Source organism: Pseudonaja textilis, chromosome 3 (assembly GCF_049901715.1).
Source record: "Pseudonaja textilis isolate UNSWEBS1 chromosome 3, rPseTex1.2, whole genome shotgun sequence".
NCBI classification, from domain to species: Eukaryota; Metazoa; Chordata; class Lepidosauria; order Squamata; family Elapidae; genus Pseudonaja; species Pseudonaja textilis.
Genome location: NC_141992.1, coordinates 62034549 through 62049903, shown reverse-complemented (window position 1 = coordinate 62049903; position 15355 = coordinate 62034549). Strand labels below are relative to the sequence as shown.

At 38.1% G+C, this 15355-nt stretch overlaps 1 protein-coding gene across 5 annotated transcripts; it reads right to left on the bottom strand.

The window, feature by feature from the left end:
- Positions 1-2919: 2919 nt before the first annotated feature.
- YIPF1 (Yip1 domain family member 1) lies at positions 2920-15342 on the bottom strand. Of its 5 annotated transcripts, none has more exons than XM_087929943.1 (10): positions 14360-15342; positions 12654-12730; positions 11751-11914; positions 10674-10754; positions 9023-9110; positions 8797-8913; positions 7245-7411; positions 6524-6706; positions 5107-5204; positions 2920-3467 (listed from the first exon to the last, which is right to left on the bottom strand). In XM_087929943.1, exons 2-9 carry the CDS (start codon positions 12682-12684, stop codon positions 5112-5114), a joined length of 924 nt encoding a protein of 307 aa, XP_087786069.1. In that variant the 5' UTR covers positions 12685-12730; positions 14360-15342; the 3' UTR covers positions 2920-3467; positions 5107-5111. The 5 variants fall into 5 exon arrangements, with proteins under 5 accessions (XP_087786069.1, XP_087786068.1, XP_026562910.1 ...); XM_087929942.1 differs by having other exon boundaries at positions 15187-15342; XM_026707125.2 differs by lacking the exon at positions 14360-15342 and adding an exon at positions 14178-14275.
- Positions 15343-15355: the final 13 nt, after the last annotated feature.

The following is a 15355-nucleotide window of genomic DNA, read 5'->3' as shown; positions in this document are numbered from 1 at the left end:
AGGGAAGAGCAACAAAGATGATTAGAAGACTAAAGGCCAAAACGTGATGATGCTATTTCTACTCTTACATTATTCAACTGGTGTGAAATATTATTACAAAAATAATAACCAAGGTAAGAGGATATTAGTTCAAGGCACAGTTCAGATTCTGCATGCTTTTTTTTTAACTTCACGCTTTCACCAGAATTGTAAACCCAAACTTACTTTTCTTTAGTCATCAGGAGTGGCAGCAAGTATGGCATCTATGTTGATAATATGGGAAGCTCTTCTTGCAAAGACCACTTTCATAGCATATTACACTCAGATACTTAGATTTTGAAAGATGCTGAGCAACAGCAGCAAATGAATTCTTGATTATTTGACTATGTCCAGTTCTTGAACAGTGTTCATTAATCACATCATGGAAGCGTGTTTGGAATGATCTTAGTAACACTAAATAAAATAAATAAATAAATTTCTTCCACTGAAAATTGGAGAAAATAATCAATAATGGAGGAGGAGGTATTTTTTTGTTGGTCAACCCATTTGCACCAAAATTCAGACTTGTGAAGAAAAGCTGAAATCATATGCTTCATGCCAAAAATTAGGATGTTTTGACACTAAAAGGTTGAAAGGTTAAGGCTATTCATACAACTGAGGTAGCTAACGTACAGTATGCTACTTAAAGTCACACAGAATGTCTTTACCAGCCTTCTCATTTTCATCAAGAAATATTTTGATCACTCCCTATACTCAAAAACTCTTGTAAGGACATTTTCTCACAAGTAGCTCTCTATTTCCATATGGAACAGCTGCATCTTGTATTCAGTGCCAGTTTCTTGAACAGCCTGCTGAAAAGACACATGCTCAAAGCCCTCTATTTTGATCAAGTTTGAATTCCCAGAGTTTGTTTTAGCAATGAATGGTCTACTCTTTTTGTTTTTGAGGGACAACTGTTTTCTGAAATATGCAGGGTGTGGCCTGCATATTCAGATATTGCTTTTTTACAAGTGTAAAAATGCCCTCCTTTATTTATACATACTGGTGTTCCATCAGTACTGTGAGATAGTGTTTTTCAAACTGGGCAACTTTAAGATGTGTGGACTTCAATTCCCAGAATTCCCCAGCCATACAATTTTTTTTGAAACCAGACAAGCTAGTAGCCACTCTGGGAAATTCTGAAAATTGGAACCCGCACATCTTGAAGTTGTCAAATTTGAAAAGCAGTGCTGTAAAAGATGGTGCAAAAACTTCGGAATAACGGAAAGAATGCTGACAATAAACCACCAAGAGATAAGACTGAACAACCTACCAAATTTTCTAAGATTACGTACCATATTCTTAAATTTGACAATAAATTTTCTTAAATAAATCTGTGAACTTTGTACCTTGCTGGAAGTGCCTTGAGAAGTGCATATCTCTCTACAGTATACAATTCTTCTAATCTACACCATATCTCACAAAATACTGATAGTAACCAAACCAAATATCACTTCTGGGTTTCCAGTGATAAGAATATCAGGTCCCCACTGTGGATTTTCTATGAGAAGAAAGGGGGAATTTTCTGCTCTTCCTGTATTTGTTACATATATATGATGTTCAAGAATTTAAAATAAGTTTTTCATCCAAAGTTCACAAAGCAGAGTCTTCACATTTCTTACCTATGATGTAACCAAATTACAAAAATGGCTGAGACAACTATAGTTCAAGGACAGAAAAACCTGTTTTTATTGCACTGGTTTTATTACTGTTTTAAATCCAGATAATGGCATTCAGATAAGGACTGGGAAGAAAGATAAGTCTTTGGTTAAAAGGTGAGGCAGAAAACCAATATAAAAATCTGTACAGGTAATTCTTCTAAATTCAACAAGGTTACTTCTGAGTTCTGTGCACCTTTGGCATGTAGCCATGCTGGCCACATGTCCACGGAAATTGTCTTTGGAGGACACTGACTCCTTCGGCCAGGAAATGGAGATGAGCACCATGCCTTCAAGTTGGATCCGATGGACAGGGAACCCTTTACTTTACTTCTGCCTAATCTATTTGGCAGGCAAGGAATATCAGTTCCAGGCAAAAAAGCCAATATATGCTGTAGTTGCACAACTGTTTTAAACCAATGATCTATAAAAATCTTTGAAGGTTATTTACTTGTACTCTTTGGTTTTACCAAATGCAAAATGCATTTCAGAAAGTTTATTGATCTTCCTTCTAGCTATTTACCCCTAGCCAGCATGGTGAGATTGGAAGGTACTGCACCGTGGAGCAGCAGAAAAGCCTAAACTTATAGAAGTGATTTACACCCTCTCAAGTGTAGGATGGCCATCTAAAGTTTTATATATTCTTACTGTATCTATATGCAGAAGTATACTTAATGGAAAGTGTCTGTAATTTTGGCCGTGTTAAATAAAGCGAAGTTGCTGTCTGGAGGGGAAAAATTCTGCCAAATTGTAGACTTTGAAATGGAAAAACTATAGATGTAAGTATTTTAAAATGTATATAGAGCTTTCCATTTTATTAAAAACACATTAGATTTACAATAAAATGATCAAAAAAACAATAAAATACAGTGAAATAAGTTCATTACAAAATGAAAGCCAAGGCAATTCAACTATGCTTGATGTAGCTGAATTGAAGAAATAGTAGAAGTGCCTGAACAAAAAGGTCATTGTTGACAAAGTGAGAACCTGCCCAATTTCAGTGTGAGATAATTTCACATATAGATAGTCCATGACTTACAACAGTTCATTTAGTAACTGCATTGAAAAAAGTGACTTATGACTATTTTTTCACACTTACAACCATTGCAGCACCCCTGTGATCATGTGATCAAAAGTTAGAAGCTTGGCAACTGGCTCATACTTATGACGGTTTGCAATCTCCCGGGGTCATGCAATTACCTTTTGTGACCTTCTGACAAGCAAAGTCAATGAGGAAGCTAGATTCACTTAACCACCATGTTATTTAATAAGTACAATGATTCACTTAACAACAAAAAAATGGCAAAATGGGGCAAAATTCACTTAACAATTGTCTCAGTTAGCAACAGACATTTTGGGTTCAATTTTGGTTGTAAGTCGAGGATTACCTGTAGTAGCCCCACACCGGAGAATTCTTCTGTCATATTGCTAAATGAGTATTATAGCATAGGAAGGAAGCCATTCCCCACAAAACTGTAAAGACTAAGTACCGCTGATGTAATATTTTAAAAAAAACATGGTTCTTAAAGACAACAAATGTTCAACAGTAATTATTTTAATTTGGAAAGTTTTGAAATAACTCTCTATTTCTTTCTGTGGCATTTTGCAGAAAAGCACACTATATACATTTTTATAGACAGTGTGTCCATTCAAATGGTATCTAGAGACCCAAAATCCCACTCAAAGTTTCCTCGTGGTCCAGGTTTCATTTTGGGTTGCTTCTTTTTGTGCAGCAACAAAATCACTCTCAAGCAGACCAATTCAGCTGATTCAGAACTTCATAGGAATCTCCTAGGTGATAAACAGAAATTCTAAAGTTAGTTATAATGAACAGATATTAAAAAGCCATAGAATTCACCCACATGGATTATACTATTAGCCATTATCTTAGATCACCACCAAAACCTTTTAAGAACTGGTGCCACATACAGATTTGTAGGAAAGTAGTTCATAATCAGAGACCAGTCAATATTTTGCCCAACAGTGGAACAAACAGGGATGTTTTCCCAATTCCTAAATCAAAAAACCCAAGAAGGCTAAGACAGTACTTCAAATAAGCAACATCAAGTGACTAATAGACTTGAGATCAATCTTAATAGCCCTATGGATTTGGCTCAGAATCAAGTTGGCAACTACTACAGTTCTTTCAACTCTATTATTGCTATTAGATATGTTATGTAACAAAAGTATTTCTGGATTGTTATCAACTACTTCCTCCATATAAAATGCACTGCATTGGTCCAAATGAAAGATTGCAAGAGGATCAATAAATAAGGATAGGCACCCTAAATCTAGGTTCAACCCTAATCAGTGTGTTTGGCCAATGCTGGGCAGACTCCATAGTGCCAGGCCTCCATTGATAAAACTGAGTCAAGGATGAATCCTTTAGCACAAGGGTGTCAAACTCAATTTCATTGAGGGGCGCATCCGGGTTGTGTTTGACCTTAGGGGCTAGGTGGACGTGGCCAAGGTGGGCGTGGCCAGATCAACATCACTCATGTCGGGGGCGCCTGTAATGGCCCGAGTGCTCTGTCAGAAAAAATGGTGCTTGGGAGGGCTGTGCGCGGAGGGTTGCAGGAGGCCGTCGCAGCCTCCTGAGCTCCATTTTTGCTGGCAGAGGCAGTGCAGGCAAGTTCTTTGCTGTTTCCTGGGCAGCCCCGCAGGACAGATCCAAGCATCCCACGGGCTGGATCTGGCCTGCGGGCCTTGAGTTTGACACCCCTCCTGTAGCATGTACACCTCCTTCAGAAGAAGCTTCCTATCCTCTTTCAGATCATGAGAAACCCCCCCACTTAGCAGGACCTCCATCTTGTCAGATTTAAATTGCTTGGCCATCACTCAACACATTATTGCCTCCAGACTGATCAAGCACATACGCTCTTGGCTCAGAAGAAAAAAAAGTTTGATATTGTCTGCAAGGTAGAACCTTGTCATCAAATATTTGATGATCAGTTCCAGCAGGGTCATACAGAGATTGAAACAGATGGAAGACAGACTGGAATTTTATGATTAAAATGTTATTTACTGGGCCAGTTTTTAATTTGAGTTGGAAGTTCAGGCTTCAAGCAGACATGGGAATATTCAGTATACTGTGGAACCTCCTTCTTTCTCTACAACAAATTGCAGAGATGGCTTGCTAGAGTAACAGAATAGTGATGGTGAACCTTTTGGGCTCGGTATGTCAAAAATTTAAAAGTGCCTAACATGATTCTGTTGGCATGTCACCACCTCCCCCAATCATTGCTTTGTGCAAGATGCTCCTGAGCTGTTTTGCAACAAAAACCTTCTGCAACAGCCAGGAAAAATGTGCTTGAAATAACCACCTAAGAACAGAAGCACATTTTAACTGCCTGCATCACTGCTTAAATTGATACCACTTGCAGTGGGTCCTGTAACACGGAAAAGTTTTTCTACGAAGGTAACATCTTACCTTATTTACTGAGCCTTTGTTACTTCTATTGTTCCATTAGGTGGAAGCGCTGTAGTCAATGAAATGACTTCCAGTTCAGGGGCATCAAAAAAATATGCCTACGTTAATGGGGAGCAAGAGGGAGATATCAGAACATCACGAATATCATAATCCCATATATTTGTATAGGGAGTCCTCAATGTATGACCGTTTGCTTAGCGATCACTCAAAGCTACGACAACACCCCACCCCAAAGGTATTTGCAATCCGGATTTGAAAGTTGCGATAGTTGGGCATCACCCCATCATCACATGATCATGTTTTGGGTATTCGGCAACAGGTCCGCATTTATGGAGGTGTCCCACAGATAAGTGATCACGATTTACAACTTTCCCATGTCCTTCTAGTTGTTAGCAAAAATGCCCATTGTGGACAATGGGTTTGCTTAGCAACCACAGCATTCATTTAATGACTACCACAAAAAAGATTATGAAATCGGGTACAGCCATGGGATGAACTGCTTCATGACTGGCATGACTTACGAGTGTAATTCCATATTCAGTTACAGTTGTAAATCAAGGATTACTTGTAATGTACTTGGGCAGGGAACAGTCAACATAGAAAGAACAAAATACTCAAAGATGACCAAGATAGAAGATTCAGAGGGTCAGATATGGGAAACCAATACCAAAACACTATTTATAGGTGATCCCATCTGAAAAGTATAGTACAGGAAGTCCTCAACGTACAACGGTTCATTTAGTGACCATTAAAAGTTACAACGGAACTGAAAAAGTGACTTATCACCATTTTTCACACTTACAACCTTTGTAGTATCTCCATGATCACGTGATCCAAATTCAGGTGCTTGGCTACTGGTTCATACTTATGACCATAGCTGTTTACCAAAGTCATGCGATCACCTTTTGCAACCCTTTTGACAAGCAAAATCAATGGGAAAGCCAGATTCACTTAACAACCGTGTTACCAACTTATCAATTGATTCATTTAACAACTGTGGCAAGAAAGATCATAAAATGGGGCAAAATTCACTTAACAAATGTCTCACTTAACAGCAAAAATTTTGGGATCGATTGTGGTCATTAAGTCAAGGACAACCTATAGTAAGGATGACAAAGGAAATAAGCCAAAAGTTACTTAGTAATTGAAAACTCTGTTAATTCTCTCTCTAACAAGCCTCCTGGGGTTCCCTCCAACAAGCTTCTAGAGATATTTAAGTAGTATGGTACACTTAAATACATATGGATACACATGTATATACAATATATACTATAAGTTTCCAACTATTTTGAATGGGTTAATTAGACATATCATTGTCTAATTCTACAACGGCTAATCAAATCTAAATAAAAGCAATATCGAAAAATAAAAATTGATTAACTGAAGGTAATTCTTGACAAGTTGAGGATTGTCATACCAAACAACCAACAGCTAGTAAGGCATGAAGAAGGACAACTGTCACAACTGTAGCCAATGCGATTCTCCGGTTGTCATCTCTAACAGCAGGCCAAAATGTCATCACTAGGACAGATCCTGAAAGGCACAGAGCAAATGCCATCAAAACCCATCGGAGAATTTTCTGTGGAATGATCCATAAAATCTACAAAGAGAAAAGGCAAGAAATAAAGTCCTTTACTGTCTGCAAAGTAAAACATTTTAATCCGCTATCTATCTAAAAATCATCCAGGTACATCATCAGCATCAGCTGTGATGGAGAAACCTGCCAGTCAGGAGTAGCACATTTGTCTCATCCTATCAGCACCTCATCACATGACAAGGAACCCTGTGGAATCACACATGGGAACCCTATATCTCTGTCCAGTCAAACAGTTGTAGCCTCTCTATCAACACACATTTGTGAGAAGAACGGCTGTCACCTTCCAGACATTTTGACACCTTTCTCCAACTTGACGCCCTCCACAGTAGGTAGGTAGGAACTACAATCCCTAGGGTTCTCAGCTGCCATTAATAAATCAAGGAATAATAGACTAAACAATTAAATTATCCCCTAAATCATATAATACAGATCTGTCAGTTAAACTTTGCACGTGGAATATCAAAAACTGATACTGATCTATTTAGCTGTTCCACATATTGTCACCTGTTCTTCCTAAAATACTTAACAGTACAATACTTACCGCTGTTGGTATATAAATGAAGAGTGAATAGCCATAAACACACACAATCTCAAGAAACGAGTAGGAGACAATGTTCACAACTTTGTTGTTTCTCCACATAAGGAATCCCCAGAGAGCAAGAGGAATTAGCCAGGCGTAAGCATAGATGGCTGTTGCAGCTATGGAGACTATAAAGAGATTTATTTTAGGATTACGATTCACTTCAAGATTAACAGGCATTTGCATCATAATATATTCAGCTTCATGAACTGCAGAGTAAACTATGCAAGAACCAGTGATATCCCTCCAGATTTTCTTTAAAACTCAGTAATCTAAATGAGGACCTTCACGCTATATACCAAACCTTGGAAAGTGACGATTTCTCCCATCACTTGGGGTGGGGGATGACAATTTCTACCATCACTTTCAATCAAGTGTTGAAATCAGTGACTGAAATCATCCCTAAGCCTCTGGCTCATACACTTTAATATTCATATATTTAGAACTCTGCTTTTCAATTCTATTTGCTGCTTTGACTACTTGCCAGAGTTGAAAGTAGGGCATGTGTTAAGTAATAAATAATATACTGATTTGCCAAGGAATGTGTGGATTCTGAGCGAGCCTCTTCATGTGCCCATTAGGAATAGAAAGCTGTTTTGGGGACCTTAAGATGTGCGTGTATCTTACTCATTTATCTTTCTCTCCTTGCATGTCAATGTGCCAAGCTACACATCTTTTAAAATGGAAGCCCCTTGGACAAGTGAGCAATTCAGGACAGAGCTGCTAATTAAAGAATTGAGCAGTTAGAGTTGAGAGTCTATGGCAATGTAACTCTGGGCTAAATATCTAATTTGACAAGTTATTTGTTTCTTAGTTTATGTGAGGGGTGACTTATCACCTTGTTGCTTTTCTTACAAGTACTGAACCCATCCATTCTGGTTACTGCTGTGGTTTACAAGGTGGACGATGACACATGCCTGGGATAGATCCAGGAACCACCTGCTCCAGTCTGGTTGAGAATACAACCTGGCACTGTTAACAGAAGCAGCCAAGCAAATGCATCTCTTTTACCAGGGATTACTCACGTTGGTGAGCGTGGCATCGTTTTCTCTTCCTGGACCCCATCATAGGAATTGGGTCTCTTCACCCTTTGTGTGAATGTTTGTGAGATCCTCTCTTGCCTTCTTCTGAAGTCAAAGCTGTACAGATGCTGTACTTCCTGCCTGCCCACCTTACACCTTTGGCTACCTAGAGCGAGAGGCACTGATTTCAAGGTTTGGCTGCAATGCCAAGCCTCCTGTGGGTGGTTTGCTTGAGCTCAGCCCATCAGGTTTGTTTTCTGTCCTGAATGATATCTCTAGAATGAGTGGTGCTTCTCCTCTCTGTCAGAACATGGTCTAGATTCCTTCCTCAGCCTTCCCCGAGAATCAGAGTTCCTGACTGCCTTTCAACATTCTGGCTACAAAGAAAGCTGCAACCTTCCTCAAACTGTTTCACCGCAATCCCCGCTACTGTACTCTTTCACTGGATAAAAACCGAACAGATACAAACTCTTTGAAATAATTTTACGAACCTTTGCGAAAATCTGGCACATAGTGAAAATCACGTTTACCCAGATGGATGAAGAATTTTGAAAGGTTACCGCTAATTGCAACAGCAAAGACTAGTGTGGCACATATCCAAAATGGACCTTAATTTGAGACAAAAGCAAATTCCCATTTTAGTTTGATTGACTTATTTGTATTCAGCATGAAAGCGGGAGAAAATCCCTTATTCAAAATTGTATTGTTTGCGCATACCATAAAGATCAGGATTACTCCGAATATGGAGTCTCACAAAGTTTTTCCCTGGCACTGGAAATACAGATCCTTTGATTCTGTCCAAAACCTGATAATAATTAAAACAACATAGATCATATGGCTAAAGATAAATAAACTGTTTAAATTAAAGAAATACTGAACACATTTTGGATTTAACAAAACCATCTATACATTGCCCCATTGGAAATCAGGATCTTGGGCAAATTAAGTATGGTTTATTCAGACAGAAATAAACAACGTGCAACATATTGCTTGCATTCATACATCAAGAAACCAAAAGCAAACAAATTACATGATTTGGATAATTAAATCCAGCCATTTTCCTTCTAATCTTTTTTAAAAAGCCTTGTTAGTTCCCTTAATCATAGGTTTGGTTTGCAAATAAGCTAACTCGTAAATTGGTACTGCTTGCTTTGAGCATTTAATGAATTCAGCCCTTGTAGTTTAATGTTAGGTGTAAGCCTGGTCGCTTTGAATTCTGAAAAAAAAACCCACACGACACTATTTAAAAAATAGCACAATGTGGTGATGGCTATAAATGAGAGAAAACAATAGAGGTCTTTCCCCCCGAGCAGTAAATAACGGTTTATTAGATCAACACTTCATGCATGGTAAGGTATACCAATGGACAGTTAGAACTGATTCAAAGATCAGACAAGATGGAAGGAGCATGCTGAATTACTGTATAATAGAAATGTCAATATCCAAGATTCCTTAAGAAATATCTCCCTCTCGCAAGAACATCTAGTACTAGAAGAAGTTAGACATTAGCTACAGAAAGTCACGGAATACCCACAGAAATATGGTTCTAACCAAGCTATGGCAGCAAATCTGGAAAACCATGCTAAAAAACTACAAGCTGTGAAGTGGCCAAAAGAATGGAAGAGGTCAATCTACATTCCAATGCTAAAAGAGGCGACTTATTGGAACATGCAAACTATTGTACAAAATCCTTAATTTCACATGCTGGCAAAGTAATAGGTCACACAATGCAGACTGGAGTCCTACATTAAAAAAAGAAATGCCAAATGTTCAAAATGGTTTTTAAAAAGGACAAAAAAACATTATGAAGGTTGCAGTATCCCCTAGGGTCATGTGATCACCTTTTGTGACCTTCTGCAAGGCAAATTCAATGGGGAAGCCCGATTCACTTAACAACCAGGTTACTAACTTATTAACTGCAGTGATTCTCTTACAATTGTAGCAAGAAATGTCATAAAATGGAGCAAAACTCACTTAACAAATGTTTCACTTAATAACAGAAATTTTGGGCTCAATTATGGTCATAAGTTGAGGACTATCTGTATGACGAATAAGAAAAATCTTAAACAATAATATATGTTCATGAAAGAGTGCAAAAATGATGATCATACCCATAAAGTTCTATTCCAACTATTTAAATTGGCAGAGAGAAGCAATGGAAATTTGGAAGGTTTTCAAAAGGAATGGTCATGTATACCTTTTTGTTAAGTCACATATGGACAAGGAAGTAGCAAAATAAATACAGAGCAGGATCTGCTATGCAGGATTGTCTCATGGAAACAAGAAGAAAAAAAGAAAGAAAACTATTTCATTAAAGTAAACACATTATGCACACGGTACACCAAACACATATGTGGAGATGACAAACCTGGTATGTATCCACATCAAAAAATGTCTGATAATATTCAAATGTCCAGAAAGGAGCACTTTTCTTCTGCCCAGCAAGCAACTGGAAGAGAGGATTTTTAAGAAGAAAGTACAGGTTTCTTTCTTATTCAACTATATTATTTACACATATCACTTATGTTAGAATCAGGAAGCTCTCCAGAGAAAGTTGAATTTGACATTTGTGCTGGAAATCAGAACTTTCAGGAAAATCTATGCCATATATTTTATGTTAGGGTTACTTACATTATGTTAAATCTACAAACTCGTCTCACTGAAAACACATGCTTGCAGTTTTGCAAAGTCTCTTGTCAGAAAGAGAGACAACCTGGCATCAACCTGGCCAAAGCCCAATCATTTAGACCACGCTCTAGTGAACTATAAGAATATATATGTATGCATGACTGAGAATGATGAAATTATTTGATTCATGGTTTGACCCAAACCCAGTTTTTACCCATTTCTTATTCCCAGTCATATGTGCACATATATTCTTTCCATTTCTAGGCTAGATAGCTGTGAATTTACTCAACCTATTTCAAAGTCTGTATAGGAGTTCAGATTTAATATTAAAGGCAATCAAGTAATGTCACTAAATTTTTGTCTATTGACAGGGACAAAATTCCCTTTTAAAGTTCTTGGAGTGGAGATTTCTATCCAGTTTGATATTAGAAGTGAAAAAAGCCATGCAGAATATCCTAAAGTTAATCTAATCTGTTTACACATAAGTGGATCCCTTTAATATTGACTTATTGAACCAGAAACGCAAACCAAGATTGTAACAATGGCAACAACATCTGTGTACAGTATATCTGCACAATGCTAATGGATGATTCAAGGCAATAACACTATATTAAGTGGGGAAATCCCTCATCCCATTAGATGGTTTCTAGCTGCGATCTAAATTTACACTATATGAATCATCCCAAGACTATTCTAGCGTGTCTCTTTCCTGCAAAGAGTTGTCCTTAATAGTTTCTACTGCTTTTTTATAGTGTTTATTAACAATATGAGGAAGAACAGCAGTTTGTCGGATAGAATCAGTATGTTTTCATCAAACCTCAGTTTTATCAGAATCATCTGTCCCCAGAAGTTCATCGTCTTCTTCTCTTCCAGATCCTTGCAGGCGTCCATGTTTTTTCTTTGGTTTTTCAGTAGGTTCATCAATACTTATAGTGACGGCATCTGGGTTGGCTGCCAACAAGTTAGCTGCATCATCAAATTCTGAAAAACAAACATTTCCTGCAGAAGACTTTATTTTTCTTAGTGTTTCCTCTCAAGGCACACAGTTATATGGTATTAACTCTTGTATCGTATTCTAAAGTAAATATATTGTCAAATTACCAAGACATTTGTTTACTCAGTTAAACAAAGTTTTGGATCCATGCCCTGGAACTGAGTTCACCAGAATTGTTATTTATTAAAAATGCTGTTTTCCATTATACTGTGTTCTGAAATTGAATATAAAAAGAAGCACCACAAAGCAGAAACCCAACAGGGAGATTTGTAACAAGTAGCAACAAACAATACTTACCTAACATCAGGAAGATTTCTGGCTTATTACACCTTCTCAGTTACTTGAGTTAATCTTATTGTATATAGCTGTAATAAATATGCTTTGAATGAAACCAAAGGCCCATCTACTGCATCTCCTGTTTTGGTCAAGGAACAATTAAATGCCAAAGGAGACGCTGACATTAGGTTTAAGCAGAATATTTTATGGAGAAGATACAAAGAATGAAGTGGATATGTCATTTGAATTCCTTGGTGAATTAAAAATAATTACACCTTGAGCTAATTCCCATTAGGAAAGGATAATTGTATTCAGTTCCACAATGATAACACTGCTTGTTAAAAATAAGTGGCCGCATCATGCACTATAAATGAGACAGATTAAATTCTCAATGCAAAGCAATGACGCAAAACAATCTAAAGGTTTTGGAAACCCCTTTTTGAAATGTACCTTGGAACTTGAAGTCATCCACAGCTGCCATTCATGCAGTGATATCCTTAGTTTATTAACAGGAATTGAGCAAAATTCTGAAAAATATAAAGAGAACAAATATTGTCTTAAACTGAAATCCATAATTCTATTCTTCATTGGTGAAACAGATTTCCAGAGCTCTTGCAGCTGTTCAACATCATGCAACAGATTCTCCAGATCAGTTCATTTAATTTAGAATACAAATTTGCCACAAGCATTGAGAGGATACATTAACCTAGTGGGCAGAAATGCCTGCATAGGGAAGAATGCCAGAATAGGGAAAAATGCAAATAACTCCAAACCAATTACGCAGCACTATATAAAGGAAATTATCTCTTCTATGTCATCTTCTATTAATATCATTGATTCACCCAATTTGACTTGAGAAAAATACCTTTATACATCCCAATTTAGCTGGATAAAAAGAAAAAAAAGCCTGACAGTCAAACTGTACAGAGTAGTCATAATCCATTGTTTGCTTGAGATCCCATTATGTGTTGCCTTGGCAAGCGGTATGTGTGCACACGGTTAAACTTCCTACCACCAATACTGGAAACTCATTGAGTGCTTTGCACTTGTCACTCTCTTGGGGGGGGGGGGAGGAGAGAATGCTATGTTTACTTCCTTAAGCTTCAGAATGAAAAATGGGAGAATTTTAAAAAAACAACTCTAATGCAAGGAAAAGAACACTCTGGCTGGCATTCAGTCAGAGAAGAAGTGGGAAAGTTGTATTTGGCTAATAAAAATTATATCTCTAGCAGATGTTGAAAAAAAAATCATCTTAACAGTATTTGAAGCTCAACAGATTTCGACTTTCGCTTATATATTCTGGTCATTCTATGAAAAATATGAAGCAAAAGCATGTACTTTTCCAAGTAAAAAAAAATCAGTACTAGAAATCATACTAGAAAACGTAATGCTTAAGAGATTTTGCAGCAGCACTGTGAAATGTAATTGTTTTTACTGCAGTATGCTTTAAAAAATTTTTACACAGAAATCTGTATTTGGGGTTCTTTCCTTTCCAGCACACCTTATATACTGCTGTTACCCACGGAGTACAGTAACCTCAAAGAAAACTTATCATCTGGCCACATTTAAACGCCAACGTAACCTCCATCCTCCCTTTGCCCATGATTGCAAAATTACAATCAGGAAGAAATAAAATTGCAGATCGACAGTTACGGAAACATGCTTCTAAATAGTTAGGGTCATTTAAAGAAAAGCAGATAATAATGCATCGCTCTTATGTCGGGGAAATGGGTTTGATCCAACCACCCTCAATTTCTTGAACAGATTTTACAAGGCACATTATGTTGACATTCACATCTGAAATCTCTTGGGAGTTGGGGTGGGGGTGGAATGGGGTGTTACTAGCCCAACACGGATTTTATCCCTCTCCCTAAAGACAGGCCGCAGTCAAGAGTCCTACCCAACCACACCACCAGGCGGCGCCGTCGCTACCTCCTCGGGGCAATACAACGATAGAAGACGCCGAGAACCAACCTGTATTGCCGGAAACAGCAGGCACGAAGGAAACCCCACCCACTTTTTCCGCTGTCTCTCGCTCTTAAAAGAGACAGAAGGCTCTTGTGGCATCTTGACCAATCAACGTTGCTCTCCCCCTTCCTCCCCCTCCTCCCTTTAAAGAGACAGCAACAACCAATTGCAAATGCATTTTTCCCTACCTTGGTACCCTTAAAATGTGCTCAAATGATGTTTTAATTACAGGAACAGTTGTAGCCCAGGGAAAAGACTAACTTAAATGGGAAAGCTTTTCCGGCAGTTTAAGCTATAGTCGATATGTTAATCTTTCAGGTCGCAGAGTCACCTTAAAGAAAAAAAAAAGCCCAGAAAATCCATTTCCTGAATGGGCTATGACGGTGTCAGCAGGTAGCCAACCGTGGATACTCTTAGGAGTTTCAGCCGAGTCGGATTTGAATAGAAATCGGATAGGAGGCCACTCGGCAATCCCAGAACCGTCAGTCAGGCCCCGTGTTTCTCAACCTCAGTAACTTTTAAGCTATTTGGGCTTGCTGGCTGAGAAATTCTTGGGGCTGAAATCCAAATATTGCAGATTGAGAAATGCTGAGCAAAACTGGGAAGTCGAAAAGCAAAAGAGTGATAGCAAATAACTTCTATATCGTTGCCAAAACACACTGCATGAATATAACTTGAGAAGTGACCAAGAAATCTCTCGGAGATTTCATTTTCCTTACTTATATAATAATTCCGGCTACGAAGCAAAACCCATTTAGCGGTGGAGGCTGTTCTGCAGTAAACATGAACTGCAGCGATCTTCAGATACTGCAATCTTCCTAAGATCTTCCAATAAACATTAATTAGTCAAAGATGCAAACATCTTTCGCATTCTCCCACGAGGGACAAAAAGTGTACAGTCAATGTTTTTAAATGTCCGACTTCGAAAGTGAAAAAGTCAGGAATTCTATATAGAAGTTATTGGCCCAGTTTTGCAAAATGTGCTTTTCATTCCCACCCCCCACCCCCCACTCACTTTTTAGCTGCTTTGATGGATTCCAGCTTAAAGGCGTGGTTTTTTTCCCCACGACTGTAATATATGGTCTGGGCTTTGTTTTCTTTTCCCACTATTTCTCGTCCGTTCTCCACTTTTCGGAAAGGGATTCGTAGATTAGACATTCTGGGCGGGCTCAAAAACGTCACTG

Bases quoted from the DNA above. Each gene is read 5' to 3' on its own strand.
- YIPF1 (XM_087929943.1), bottom strand. From the start codon at position 12,684: ATGGCAGCTGTGGATGACTTCAAGTTCCAAG. The intron at 10,755-11,750 runs GTTTGATGAAAA...CCTCTCTTCCAG, and splicing joins ATGATTCTGATAAAACTGAG to TTGCTTGCTGGGCAGAAGAA. The intron at 7,412-8,796 runs GTTCGTAAAATT...ATCTCTTTATAG, and splicing joins TGTGCCAGATTTTCGCAAAG to TCTCCATAGCTGCAACAGCC.